General features: G+C 41.1%; 1 protein-coding gene across 1 annotated transcript in view; it reads right to left on the reverse strand.

Moving 5' to 3' along the window:
• The window catches only part of LOC112112035 (dystrophin), a 1,981,667-nt gene that overhangs the window by 1,002,528 nt on the left and 966,002 nt on the right, over positions 1 to 13,137 (reverse strand). The window contains exon 42 of the mRNA XM_026649948.1: positions 12,534 to 12,728. Within this exon, the coding sequence (XP_026505733.1) occupies positions 12,534 to 12,728 (195 nt within the window). The remainder of the gene's footprint in view (positions 1 to 12,533; positions 12,729 to 13,137) is intronic.

Below are 13,137 nucleotides of genomic sequence, written 5' to 3' on the forward strand. Positions count from 1 at the left end.
TTTCAAATGCTCATTTGGGAAAACCATATCACCATGTCAGGAACTTGCTTCCATTCTGGGGCGTATCAAATATCTGTCTCCTCTTAAGAGGAGACTGGGAAGGACATAATTAATATTTAGGAAAAAAGAAATGGGGTGGTTTTTTTGAACATCTCCCTCCTCCTGTCCTGTTCCTGAAAAGGCATAAAACACTTACGAAGGCATTAAATCGATGGGGTTTAATCTACCACATTTTTTTCCCTTTCAGCTCTACCAATTTTTTTTTAACATGATGAATTGGTTGGGAAAATCCAATGCAAAGTAGAAGGTATGCTAGTGACTCCAGCATAAAACTTGAGTTTAAAAAAAAAAAATGAAAATTTCCCTTTGTGGATTAATATGGAATGAATCTGAGTACCAGAGAAAACTATTTCCTCAAGAAGTTGACCTCCTCTGGCACATTGGTCAATCTACTAAACAGCCATAATTCACAACTTTCCTTCTGTTCCTTTGTCTTTATGTCACATGGAAGGCTGCAAATATTGGTTTTTTACTGAATAGCCCAATTGTAAAAAATCTTCAGCATAAAATTATACATATTAGAGACCTACAAACAATTCACAAGACAAGTATGTGTACTATAAGCATCTAAATTGAACAGCTCCTCCTTCCTCACAAACACCTCAGTACTGTATGGCACACCATCCTCAGCACTATTCCAGGGGTAATATGGATGAACTGAACATTTTTTTACAGACATTTTACAGACAAATTCTGTAGGCTGCTCAAAAGCAGGTCATACACTTCTATATCTTGTGGAGGGCATCTCACAGATTCCAGTGCGACAAAAACCTCATATGTTGCTTGGTGTGTTTTTCATTTTTATTTCTGTAGTAGTTCTGTTTGGAAGGGTCTAGCTGAAATAGATCAGTATCTCCTTTGAGGCTTGCCAAGACTCCTGCTTGACAGAGTCCACATTTGGTACTTCCTTCCTGCAACCTGTCCAACTCATCTTTTCTCCTGCCAGTTTTCCCTAGCCACCCACCGTCTGCCTAGACTCTGCTCACATTGCTCTGCATCTCCGTTTCGCTCCCTCACTTTTTTCTGAAGTATATGGCCTCAGACTGAGCGCAGAGCTGAGAGCTGATAAGAGCAATGGGCTGATGTTTCTTAATTCTGCTTAATGCAAGAGTGCTTCTCCGGCTGGCGGTTGGCTCCCTGCTCCAAAGTGGTATTTCAGGCATAGTGGGGAAGGCTGCTGATTGGACTGACTGCAAGGGAGGAGCAAGCTGGCAGCTTGTGGGTGACAGCACTCTTACACCACCAGCAGAATTGGAGTGGAGAGGGTTGAGCAGTTTTGGAGGAAGCAGAAAGAAAATTAAAATTTCCCTCTAGCACTATATGAATCTCCTCAGCCCTCTGACTAGACCTTAGTAACTGTTTCGCCACGTGAAAAAAAAATGCAGACTCCACCTTCCTCTCAATCTCAAAGAGCATGCATTGGCACTAACAGCAAAGGATTTGGAGGTCTCTGTTTCAAGTAAGGGGCAAGTAAGAAAAGGGACAATTAACATGAATGGACTGTTTTGTAGTGGTACTATCAGTGTTTTCCTATGAATCCATATTCCATCCAACAGTGACTGGGTAGTTTCTCCCCTCCTGAAGACTACTTTGTTGTTACAGAATCCTGTGAAAACTGCACACTGAGCATTAAGACTTATACTTTTTATTTCATGTGGGCATAAAGTATATACATGTACTAATTATTTAGGTACAACATTGTGCAATCACTGTATACACCGCCACAAGGAGGTATAATAAACCAATTGCCCAAGTAAGGGTCTGATCCTGCAAACCCTTGCTCATGTGAATAATCCCTATTCACAGAGGTATCCCTGCTGAAGTCAATAGAATATACTCATGTTAAGGGATTAAGGCATTTAAAATTTCTATTGTCCTTCTCTGAACCTTTTCTATTTCTTCTATAACGGAATAAAATTACAGTATCCAAGTAAGGATGTACCATTGATTTAGATAATGGTGTTATAATATTTTCAATATTATTCTCTAACTCTAACGTAATACAGAATAACATTATTTCTGATTTGAACTACAGCTTCACCTGGAGCAATGTGTTTTGTTGAACAGCCCATAACAATGACAGGAACTCATGAATGTTATGTGTAATTGAAGATATTCCTTCTGATGTGTGTAGACAGGTGTATCCCAGAATGCCTCATTGTGGCCTGGTATGGCCCTGTAGATACCCCCCTCAGTTTCCCTCTGAGTTCTGAGAATCCACTTACAGACAAAAAAAGAAAAAGTATTTAAAACGTGTTTAAAACAAAATTCCCCTTCTCTTGAGTTATAATTTATTCAACATAGTTCATCGTCCCAAAGTGAGCTTCAGGATTTCCACAGCCCTGCTTTTGGGCTGTGTGGTTCAAGTCTTAGCTTCCCCGTCACACAAACTCTCCTTTTAGTTCAGGGTTTCACGGCCCTCTTTCTGGGGGCAGATTGCTGGCTGAGTCCTTCTTCTTTCTGGGCTCTGAGCCTTCTTTTCACCAACCCAATCAACCAACCACTCCCTTAATCCTTCCCAAGCACTTATCTGGACCAGCAAGGAGAGAGGGAAGCCTTGCCTCACCCACTAATACAAGGCTCCCGACCCTTGGCCCTTAAAGGAAAAATAGACTGTTTTCTTCCTATACTTTCAGCCTCCCAGACACAAACTATTCCTCAGGACCATCTGTCTCTCACCAATATCTGTTTTGGTTTTCTGGACACTTGGAATGGGCTAACTAACCTCTCACCCTACCTTTTTCTGGTCTGAAAGGGCCATTACCCCATTACACTGCATAACCTTACACTTGTCTACAGTTGTTTTCTCCTACTATCACATTGCCCAGTTGCCTAGCTTTGTCAGGTGCTTCTGAAGTCGCTCAATGTTTTTCCTGGTCTTTACCAAAATAACTGTCATTTTCAAATTTTGTCATCTCACTGCTCACCCTCTTTTCCTGATATTTAACACATTAAATAACATTTGTCTTTATATAGGTGTTTGACTCAACCTACTATTAATCTTATTCCATATTGAAAACTGATCTCATATATATATATATTCCTAGAGTGAGCACCTCACCTGTCCTACAGGGTCCAGGTTAAAGAGCTGGAGTTGCATATAAGGGTAGTAAAAGCCCTGTCTCCATTCAGGGGAGAATCCTCCAACACATGCATTGCAAAAGTCTAAAACTGACCTGCAAGGATCCCCATGGCAGCCGTGGCTTACAGGACATACCAGGGGCAGGCGGAGCATGTTGGTGGTGCTATTGAAGTAGGCAGTTGCGTGGAGATTCCAGGCAGCACTGTGGCCCCACAGAGTAGTCCTAGTAAGGCTGCCATAACTGAGACAGGTCCCCAGGGCTGTTTAATTTACCCTGGAGGCCTCTCCAGCCCTTAGAAGAACCCAGAATTGGAAGGGCACGAAGTTGTCTTACAGTCACCTTATTCTCCATCTCTTCTCCTGTTTTGCGAGTTCTGTGCTGTGCTTCTTGTAAATGTAGCACAGAATCTCACCTGTAACTCTTCATTTTCTCTTTCAGTTTTTAATATATGACAGTTTTACCTCGATTTTGTGAGGATTTATTTTTCGTCATAAACACTGCTTTAAAAATACAAATACAGTAGATTAATTGGTTCTTCTTTATTCATTATTATACGACTCCTTCAAAGAGCGTTAATAGGCTTCCTTTATACAATACATGTTGCTTTCTCTCCACCACACATGGCCAGCTTTACTATTGTATCTGAATGAATTTGTTCAGCTAATTTAAGATACTCTGTCACTTTTGGAATAACATCCAGCAACTTTTCTAAAAACAGGTAAAAGATTGGATACCACCGATAGCTGGAATTATGATGATAATAATAATAATGTTGGCATCCCAGCCATTTCATTCTCTAAATCACTTCAGAAAGACACCCGCATGGCCCCACAATATGCCAACATTTTTATGGCTGACCTGGAACAACGCTTCCTCAGCTCTCGTCCACTCATGCCCCTCCTCTACCTACGCTATATTGATGACATCTTCATCATCTGAACCCATGGGAAGGAGACCCTGGAAGAATTCCACCATGATTTCAACAGCTTCCACCCCACCATCAACCTCAGCCTGGACCAATCTACACGGGAGGTCTACTTCCTAGACACCACCGTACAAATAAGCGATGGCCACATTAACACCACCCTATACCGAAAACCCACCGACCACTACGCCTTCCTTCATACCTCCAGCTTCCACCCCGGTCACACCACACGATCCATCGTCTACAGCCAAGCACTGAGGTACAATCGCATCTGCTCCAACCCCTCAGACAGAGACCAACACCTACAAGATCTTCACCAAGCATTCTCAAAACTACGATACCCACACAAGGAAATAAAGAAACAAATCAACAGAGCCAGACGTATACCCAGGAGCCTCCTGCTACAAGACAGGCCCAAAAAAGAAACCAACAGAACTCCACTGGCCATCACCATTTAACAGTCAAAATGAAGTCAATGTCTTTTTAGGTGAAAAAGGAACAAAGCAGCAGAGAATTATTAGTCAATTTTATACTATCTCATTGCATTAAAAAAAAAATTAAAAAGTGGACTCCAGATTTGGCTCTCAATTTCCATATCAAATGTGCTCTGACTGCAATGAGAAAAATGTTTTCCCCCCATTGTGAGCCCTGCAAGCTCATCTAGGGAACTGAAAGTTAACATGGGTATTTAACTTGCCACACATCACCACCACCAAAAGGCAAATTCTGCCCTCAGTGACACCCGTGCAATAACATAACCTTCACTGGAGCTGCACAGGTGTAAATGAGGGGAATTTAGGGTACATCTACACTTAAAATGCTACAGTGGCCCAGCTGCAGTGCTGCAGCTGCACCACTGTAGTTCTTCAGTATAGACACTACCTATGCAGACAGGAGGGTTTTCCCTTCTTAGTTCAGGAATCTCACAGCCCTCCTTCTAGGATCTGTGCTGATAATTAAGATGCAGCCCTCACTTGGCTTCTTTGAGCTACCCCTTTCCCCCCTGGACTTGGAGAGGTGAGCAGCCAGGCCTTCACTTTCTTGCTTTGCCTCTCTGGAAGCTTCTCTTTTATATCCAGGCCTGGACTGATTTAAGCACATAACTTACCTGTCATGTGGCTACACTACATTTGCCCACCTAGGAAGAAGGCTTCAATGAGTCACAAATGAGGCTAGACCCGTTATCCTTCAGAAGGCCAGTCACTCTGTGACAGTGCCATTTTTACATGGCATTGGTACTGTTGCGTAGTACGCTAACATATACATATATAAACATATATAAGCTTGTTTATGGCTTGCAGCAAACAATCTGTATTAGAGGTGGGTCCTTAGAGAGGAAGAATCTCTCTCAGAGTTCCCCAGAGTACAAGGGTGCTGCAGCCAGCCATTAGGATAATGGAGATTTATCCCTTTTTTGCACCCAATGATGACTTATCTTCTCTGCTTTTTGGGGGGAAGAAGGGCTGCTTATGCCCCCAAGAGAACCAGCAGGGAGTAATGCCTATGGTCAGGGAAAGGGAGGGACTGTATTGGGACAATAAAGGTGAGGAGAAGGCTACTTAAAGCCTCCACCATGAATGGGGATTTGACTCCTCTGATCCTGAAGACAATGACTTGTATTTAACAGAGATGGGAGACTGGATGGGGCTAAGAAGCTTCTGTCTATCACAGTCAGAAGTGTGTCGGCTGCGAGAGGGCTACCATTGGTGGGACGTCCCCTGTGACGGGGAGCGCTGCCGGAAAGGTGGAGACCGTGGTGGTCCCAACGTGGGTTTACCTTGGGACCAGGACCCCACACGGGCCAGAGTGGGCGGCATCAGGAGGGACATAATGTCTTGTGCCGCTTGGAGGACCCCCGGCGAGGATGGCATCTGGAGTAGCTGGTGGGAAGTGGGCTGGGCTACACCACTCGACCTGAGCTGGGGCCCAGGATCCCCAAGGGGATGAAGAAGAGCCCAAGACAGGGGCTTGGTCCACCCCAGATTTGTCCTTTCCCTCACAGGAAGCTGGAGACCTTCCTCGCCCCATCTTCCTGGGCTTCTTGGATGGAGCCATGGAAGGAGACTGGTGCCAGCTCATAGATGGTACCAGCGGGGCGCTGTGCACCGAGGTCACGGTGCGTGGTGCTGAATCAGAGCATTGCTCCGACATCGGAGTAAGGGCAGACTCCATCAGGAGTGCCTTCAAATGAATGTCACGCGCCTTCTTCATCCTGGGCTTGAAGGACTTGCAGATTTTGCACTTATCACTAATGTGACCGCCCAAGTACCATAAACAACTATTAAGTGGATCGCTAATGGCCATGGGCCTTTTACAGCGATCGCAGGGTTTAAAGTCTGGGGACTGGGGCATTCACCATGCCAAGGCAAAGTCCCTTTAGAGACCTACTAAGTCTCTAACTTAACAAATAGGTTGAACTAAACTAGCAGGAAACTATATGCAGTAATATTTGCAAGAGGTAAATGAGTTCAAACGAACGAAAAGCAACAGCTCTAGCTGAAGCAGCACCAATTCCATTCACCATCATTGGTAGCAAGAAGGAACTGAGAGTGGAGAGGGCCGATGGCACCCTATGTGCTGTGGCATACGTGTGCCACCAGAGCTGGTCTCCTACGGATACTGCTGAGGGAACAACTTCTGGTACCAGTGCATGTGGCGAGCACACACACCTAAGTTGAATGGACATGAGCAATCACTTAAAGAAGAATCACAACTTAGGGGCAAAGGTTGTTGCATATTCCTCTCCACATTGAAGGAGGGGGCAAATTTTATGAGCTTATGCTATACAGTTCCCTGTGCAGTGCAAGACTATATAATTTTGGGTTTATACTCCAGAGGGGGTGCGTACCTGAGGAGCTGGGAGTTGCCTTAGCTCCGTAGCCTTCTTATGCAAGGGCTGGTCAGAGAGCCTGCATGTAACTGCAGCTGGGTGTATCCCTACCTGTATGTATGCTGGTGAAAGTGCAGGCTGGAGAGCTTTGCAGCTTGTCACAGCAGCACAGTGTGAGAGGGAGCCCAGGCTGGTGGGTCAGGGGGCTCAGTGGTATCCCACTTCCAGGCGGCACCCCGGGGGAAACCCATCATAGTCATCCTGATCGTCTCAGATGGGACTTGTCCTTAATTCTGCCCCCAGATGGCCCTAATCTTAACCTGGGCCAGGGCCAACCTGCAAGTGCAACCAGGTGCACTAATTGCTCTCTGGCTTCTTTCTCTACCAGTGTGGGGTACACAATCCATAACAATACACCAGATTGTATCTCCTGTTATTTAGAACATGGATGCATATATATACACACACACACACACACACACACATGAAATTTGCCTTTTTGTTAATGAAATTCAAAACTGGATCACATCCAGTGATCCAGAGAAGAGAGAGAAAGTGAGTGTATAAACACACATATACCCCTTCCATTTTTCAAGATGAAAAAAATCACTTCAAGTTGTTTTAGATATCAAGAGGGCCTTGGGAGATTTTGTAACCTGGTTAACAAAAGTGCACACAACTTTCATTTCTAAGAATAAAGGATTAGAGAAACCCATTAGCAGCTGAAGTGACAGCAGCCTTTGGGGAGTGGATCCATCTCATTGCCCTTGAAAAAGAGAAATCAGAACACTAGAGACTCAAACTCCAGTTCATTTTCACTATCTTGAATTTGTCTTTATCTGACAGCTGAGGACAACACACTGGACAAATCCAATTCTTTGGCCATTTGTGTACCAAGCATCACATTACTGATAGATCAAGTTGGGAAGTGTATTCAATCACTCTGACTTCCAAGTTGTAGTTAATTAGGTTTTGCTGAGCTACAGCAGAAAACCATTTTAAACTTCATGTTTAGTGTTTCTTCATTAAGTTGTATTTCCTGATTCCTGTATTTGTTGCCTGGGATCACTTGATATGATCCAGATGTGAATTTCATTTACAAAATGCAAATAATTTTTTGGCAAACAAAACACATGTAGGATGATGTACTGGCCTTACATGAATACTGTACTTATATCTCACAGTTTTTATACTGATGTCAAAATTGGCAACAGCACAGGTTGTAGCACTCACGAATGGCAGGGAAAAAATCTGCAACTTAATTACAGTTTTAAAATTTGTACTAGAACTGAAATATAATATTTGATATGGATGATTTTTTAATACAGCAGATTTAGAGAGGATTATGAAAGTAGTCTGGCTGTGAGAATGGTAGGTGCAGAGTAATTATAGTGCATTTGGTGTAGACTGAAATGACTTGCAGTAGAAGGATGACATAAAGAAAGCTGCTGGATGTATGTATAAAATGGGGATATATGAAGGGACAAGAATTATCATGCATAAAATGGAGAAGAGAAGGGAGATTATACATAAAGTAAAGCAGAAAAGATTCCTGGATTTAAAAAAGGATGAAATAAATTGACAAGGAGGCTGACTGGAAATAATATATTAGGTAAGGATATTTTAAGATATTATGGACCCCATTCTGCAAATACTGATGCATCTGAGCTATTTTTCTCCTGGGAATAATCATATTGATTTCAGTGATAACAGTTACTGAAAAAAATTATCTATAAATGTTTGCAGACTCAAGTCTAATTATAAAATATGTTCCTACTAAATGCAAGACAGTGAAAGAAACAAAGAAAGTGTATACTATTTAACTGTACATGCTGAGTAGCCTTAAACATGAACATTTTGATTTCAAAGTTGAAATATGATTGAGTACTGAAGTGGCATACTATGAAAGAAATTCAGCTTAAATGATATACTTTTATAGACATGGATATAAAACTCAGAGTAGACATAAATATGTTGTACATTATAAAAAGGGATCATTCATTTCTGTTACTGGGAAAATGTTAATTCACATTTGCTAAGGATTAGTTTTCATTCACAATGCTATCAAGTATTTTTTATAAAAAAATACGATTTCCATTAACCAGTATATAACTTTTTTTTTTTTTTTCCCCCCCCTTCTTCCTTGGGGTCCCTTAACAATCATCCTCTCCCCCCCCCCCCCCCCCCCCCAAAAAAACAAACAAAAAAAACACCTCCTGCACATCCAGGACACAAAGTGATTCACCAAAGGGAGTGGGTGATTCATACCTGGGGCGTTGGCAGGACCAAGCTAGCTCCATCCCCAGAGGAGCCCATGGCATCACAGTGCAGATCAGAGCAGATCAGGGTTCCTCTTCCTACTTCCCCGCAACCCAGAGTCTCTTGGTCTCCCAGTTTGTGGAGGATTTAAAATACGCAGGGTTGCCGACAGTTGGGTGTCTGAGCCAGGGTAGGGCAGCAGCAGGGAGAGGGTGCAGGGAGCTCTCAGTGGTCAGGGAGGAGAGAAGAGGCTTCTGGGGCAGGGCGGGAGGGACTGCACTCCCATCCCCCAAACCACAACCACTGGGGACTCCCCTGAGCCTTCTCCTCGTTCTTCTGGCTTCCCCCCACCAAACATCCAGCTGGCTGCAGCCCCATACCCCACCATACTCCTCCAATAACCTCATCCCATGCCCTTAAGAGGACATCCCCCACAGTTTGAAAACCAATGTTCTAAATGAAACAGAAATCCACCCCCATCTTAGGCCATAGTCTCCTATTACATCCCAGGCACCCTAATCACAATGAATGGACTTGCATGGGATGTAAGCCAGGTCTTCATTTAGTCCTTTATACACCAGATTTTTTTAATTCCTATTTTTTACAATTCGGGCAGACTTCCATACTGATGAAACTGTTAGTATAGTATATAAAATCATAAATGCATTTACCTTTCAGGCAGTGTTTAGGGTTTCCATTGCCACGGTTAGTAATTAGCTAAGATTTTTTTGTGCTTTCTCCCTCACACAGCCCATTTTCTCTCCATACCTGATCCTGCAGTGAAATTATAATGGTGAATTTATGACATCGCAATTAATTCCATATGGGAAGAATAAGAGATCATAAACACGGGATTAGAATTAAACTGCAGGAAGCCATCTTCTGAGGGAGAAAGCCTGTATCCAAATATAACTATGTCCATTCATTAGAAGTAGCAACAAGAGAAACCAAAATTATTTGTAATTCTCTTATTTGAAAGTCTCTCAGTAACCTAATCCTCCAATACTCCGATGTATGAAATGTAATTCCTACTCTATTCAATGGGAGGTTTTTTTTTTTTTTTTTTTTTGAAAGAACTGTCATGTTTTAATTATTTGTTAAAACAATGACAGTGGGTTTGATGGAGTATAAAACACAGAAGACATAGGTTCACATGCCTGAAAGTGTGAGTAACCCACTTGAGGTCATGCAAATTTTGTGACTATTGCCTTCATGAGATTTAATTTAAGTGCCCTGCCCATCAGATCCTTCAATTTAGTAAACCTGAGAATGAAGAAAACATTCCTGCAAGTCAGTATCTGAAAGACTACCAAATAAATGCATACAATCTTTATAATTTAAGAGAGGTTAGACATTAGCACAATACTTGTATTGCAATTACAGAAACATTTTCACATTTTGCCATTTTCCATTCACTCTCTGTTATAAATAGCCAATGTGAGAATTATCAGCCAAATCAATGATTAAAACTACTTTTTTGCCATTGGTCTTGATGTTTCCAATGTATTAGTAGTTTTGATTGACCATAACAGCTAAAGAAATCCCACATTTAAATGTTCCCATGCATAAATATTGTTGTGAAAATTATTCAAAGCAGTTATCATTGCAAGGTTCTTGTATGCAAGTTTGTTTTTCTTTTAAAGCATTAATTAGAATAGCAAATAATTATTTGACTTAAGAAAAAAATCACAAAATTAGTTTTAAAAACACAGATTTCCACTACAATCCTGGAATCTGATTCATGCAAATCTGTCAGGGATAAAAATCAACCACAATTTAATTTCAAGCCTTCCCCACCCAGCAACTGCACAATTTATGCACTACTTTTCTATTTTTACTGCAGGGTAATGACAATGATGAATGCTTTTACTAGGAAATAAATATTCATTAAAGAGGATCAGGAAAAAAAAAAAAAAAAACTATACCCCTTCCAAAAGCTCATGAATGTGCAAGATCCATTTGACTGTTGCAAGAGATTTATTTGTGAGAAAGATGGAACTGTGCCCACAACCGCATCTCATGACAATTTAATAGCTCAGTTAAATTAAACCTATGGCAATACTTACTTGTAACCACGGCAATCGATATCATTAAAATTGGTGTCAGCTATAATAATATCAAATGTGTGTGGGTGAACAAGTGATTAGTGATGAATGTAAATCAGACCAAGACAGCACAAGTGTAAGGCATTAAGGAGCACTAATAGGGAGCCACTCAACTGCCAGGAAGCTTCTTGCTGGGTCACTGCTCCTCCAACCAAGCTAGTCATTAACACAGAAACTATATAAACAAGGACCAAGTGGTGGCTCATTAGCAGTGATTTACATGTTTTATGACGTTTTTGCATATATACAAACCATTCTAACAAGGGAAATTACTTAAAATAAAGAATGACAATAACTTTGGCATGTTGTCTGCTTCAGAAATTGATTAGGGAAAGTTGATATACAGTACCTAGAAGCACTTGAATCTATTGAAACTGAACTACAAGTGGGTTAAGAAATATCCTACTGCTGTTTCAAGACTATTGAAATGTAGATTACTGAACAAGAAATAATCATGTATCTCTTTCTCCACTATTTTATTCATGTGTCATTCTATGGGTATAATAGACAGACAACATCCTAATTTCCTAGGGCTAATAAATTTATAATTTTCTATTTATCTACCTGTGGAAGGAGCATGTAACTAATCATTTATGGGCTAAAGGAATTATGAAGAAAATGCTAAAAGCAAAGATAAAAACATGGTCTTTTGTTCATTCTCTTTTACAACTTGAAAGTGTTACCATCATATATAGCACTTATTTTTACAGTAATAAAAAGGCTCCTTCTGACACAAACATTATTACATAAAAACTGACGAACCATTCATTTTGTTCAGTTTATGATACTGATCTGATTCTCTTCTTACACCAATTACCTTGGAGTAACTCCACCAAATTCAAGGGAACTACACATGATTTACATTAGTGTAAGTGATGGAAAATCAGGCCCAGTGACATTCCAGGTTTCATAATTTCTCCTACAAAGTCTTTCTTTTTCCTTGCCTAGAATTTAGTATTTGATTGACAATATTTTCTACCCAATGAATCTAATTACACAATTGACATAGTATCTAGCCCTCTAATGTAATAAGCCTCTGAGATCTGCCATTCTACTTGGTTTTTAGTTTTAGTTTTAGTTGTTTCATGTGTGTATATAATCTCTCTCTCTCTCTCTCTCACACACACACACACACACACACACACAGGTAGCCTATACCTCAATCCCCCTACTTCTCTCTTCAAAGACCAGATAAAACAAGTGACTTTGCGGTGTCCCAATACTTTATAAATTAAGATGTGTATATTCCTATTAGAAGACTAGCATCTTACCTTGAGACACTCTTCTTGTTTGAAGAGATCCTCACAGTCCCTACCCTGCAGATCAGGAGAGTTAAGGAGGTCTTCCACTTCAGACAAGGCTTGCAGGAGTTGAAGGATCTCTGCCAGGTATGCAGAAGGCACATAAGTGGTTTCCACAGTCATACCTTCAGTCACCACATCTGTTGTCTCTTCATAAACTGTTTGCTGGTATAGATATACAACAGAATGATTCCTTTAGTTTCTTAACATTTGAAAAAGTTATAATTTAATGCAATTTCCAGTTCACAACCCAGAGGCAATTAAAAATAAATCCCACCTGTACAACATCTAAAGGAGACGGGATTAAACAGAAAGAGATTTGAAACATATTAGTATTATTAAAATAGCATCATTCTATAAAGTGTAGGCTGTCCAATCAGCAGGATAAAAAATAAAAGTATTTGAGATTATGCACAATGCCTCCTCACTAGTCTGTTTGAATCAGCAATTCCTAAAGTTTGCCCATGGTTTCTTGAAGAAGAGCTTTCCTCTCCTCTCCTCATCTAGTAAATGTGGACCGGTAATTAAACACGATACGATTCTAATACTATTCTGATTCTAGTACTACAGCTTG

The sequence above is a fragment of the Terrapene carolina genome, unplaced genomic scaffold (assembly GCF_002925995.2).
Source record: "Terrapene carolina triunguis isolate 2854851 unplaced genomic scaffold, T_m_triunguis-2.0 Scaffold23, whole genome shotgun sequence".
Classification (NCBI taxonomy): Eukaryota; Metazoa; Chordata; order Testudines; family Emydidae; genus Terrapene; species Terrapene triunguis.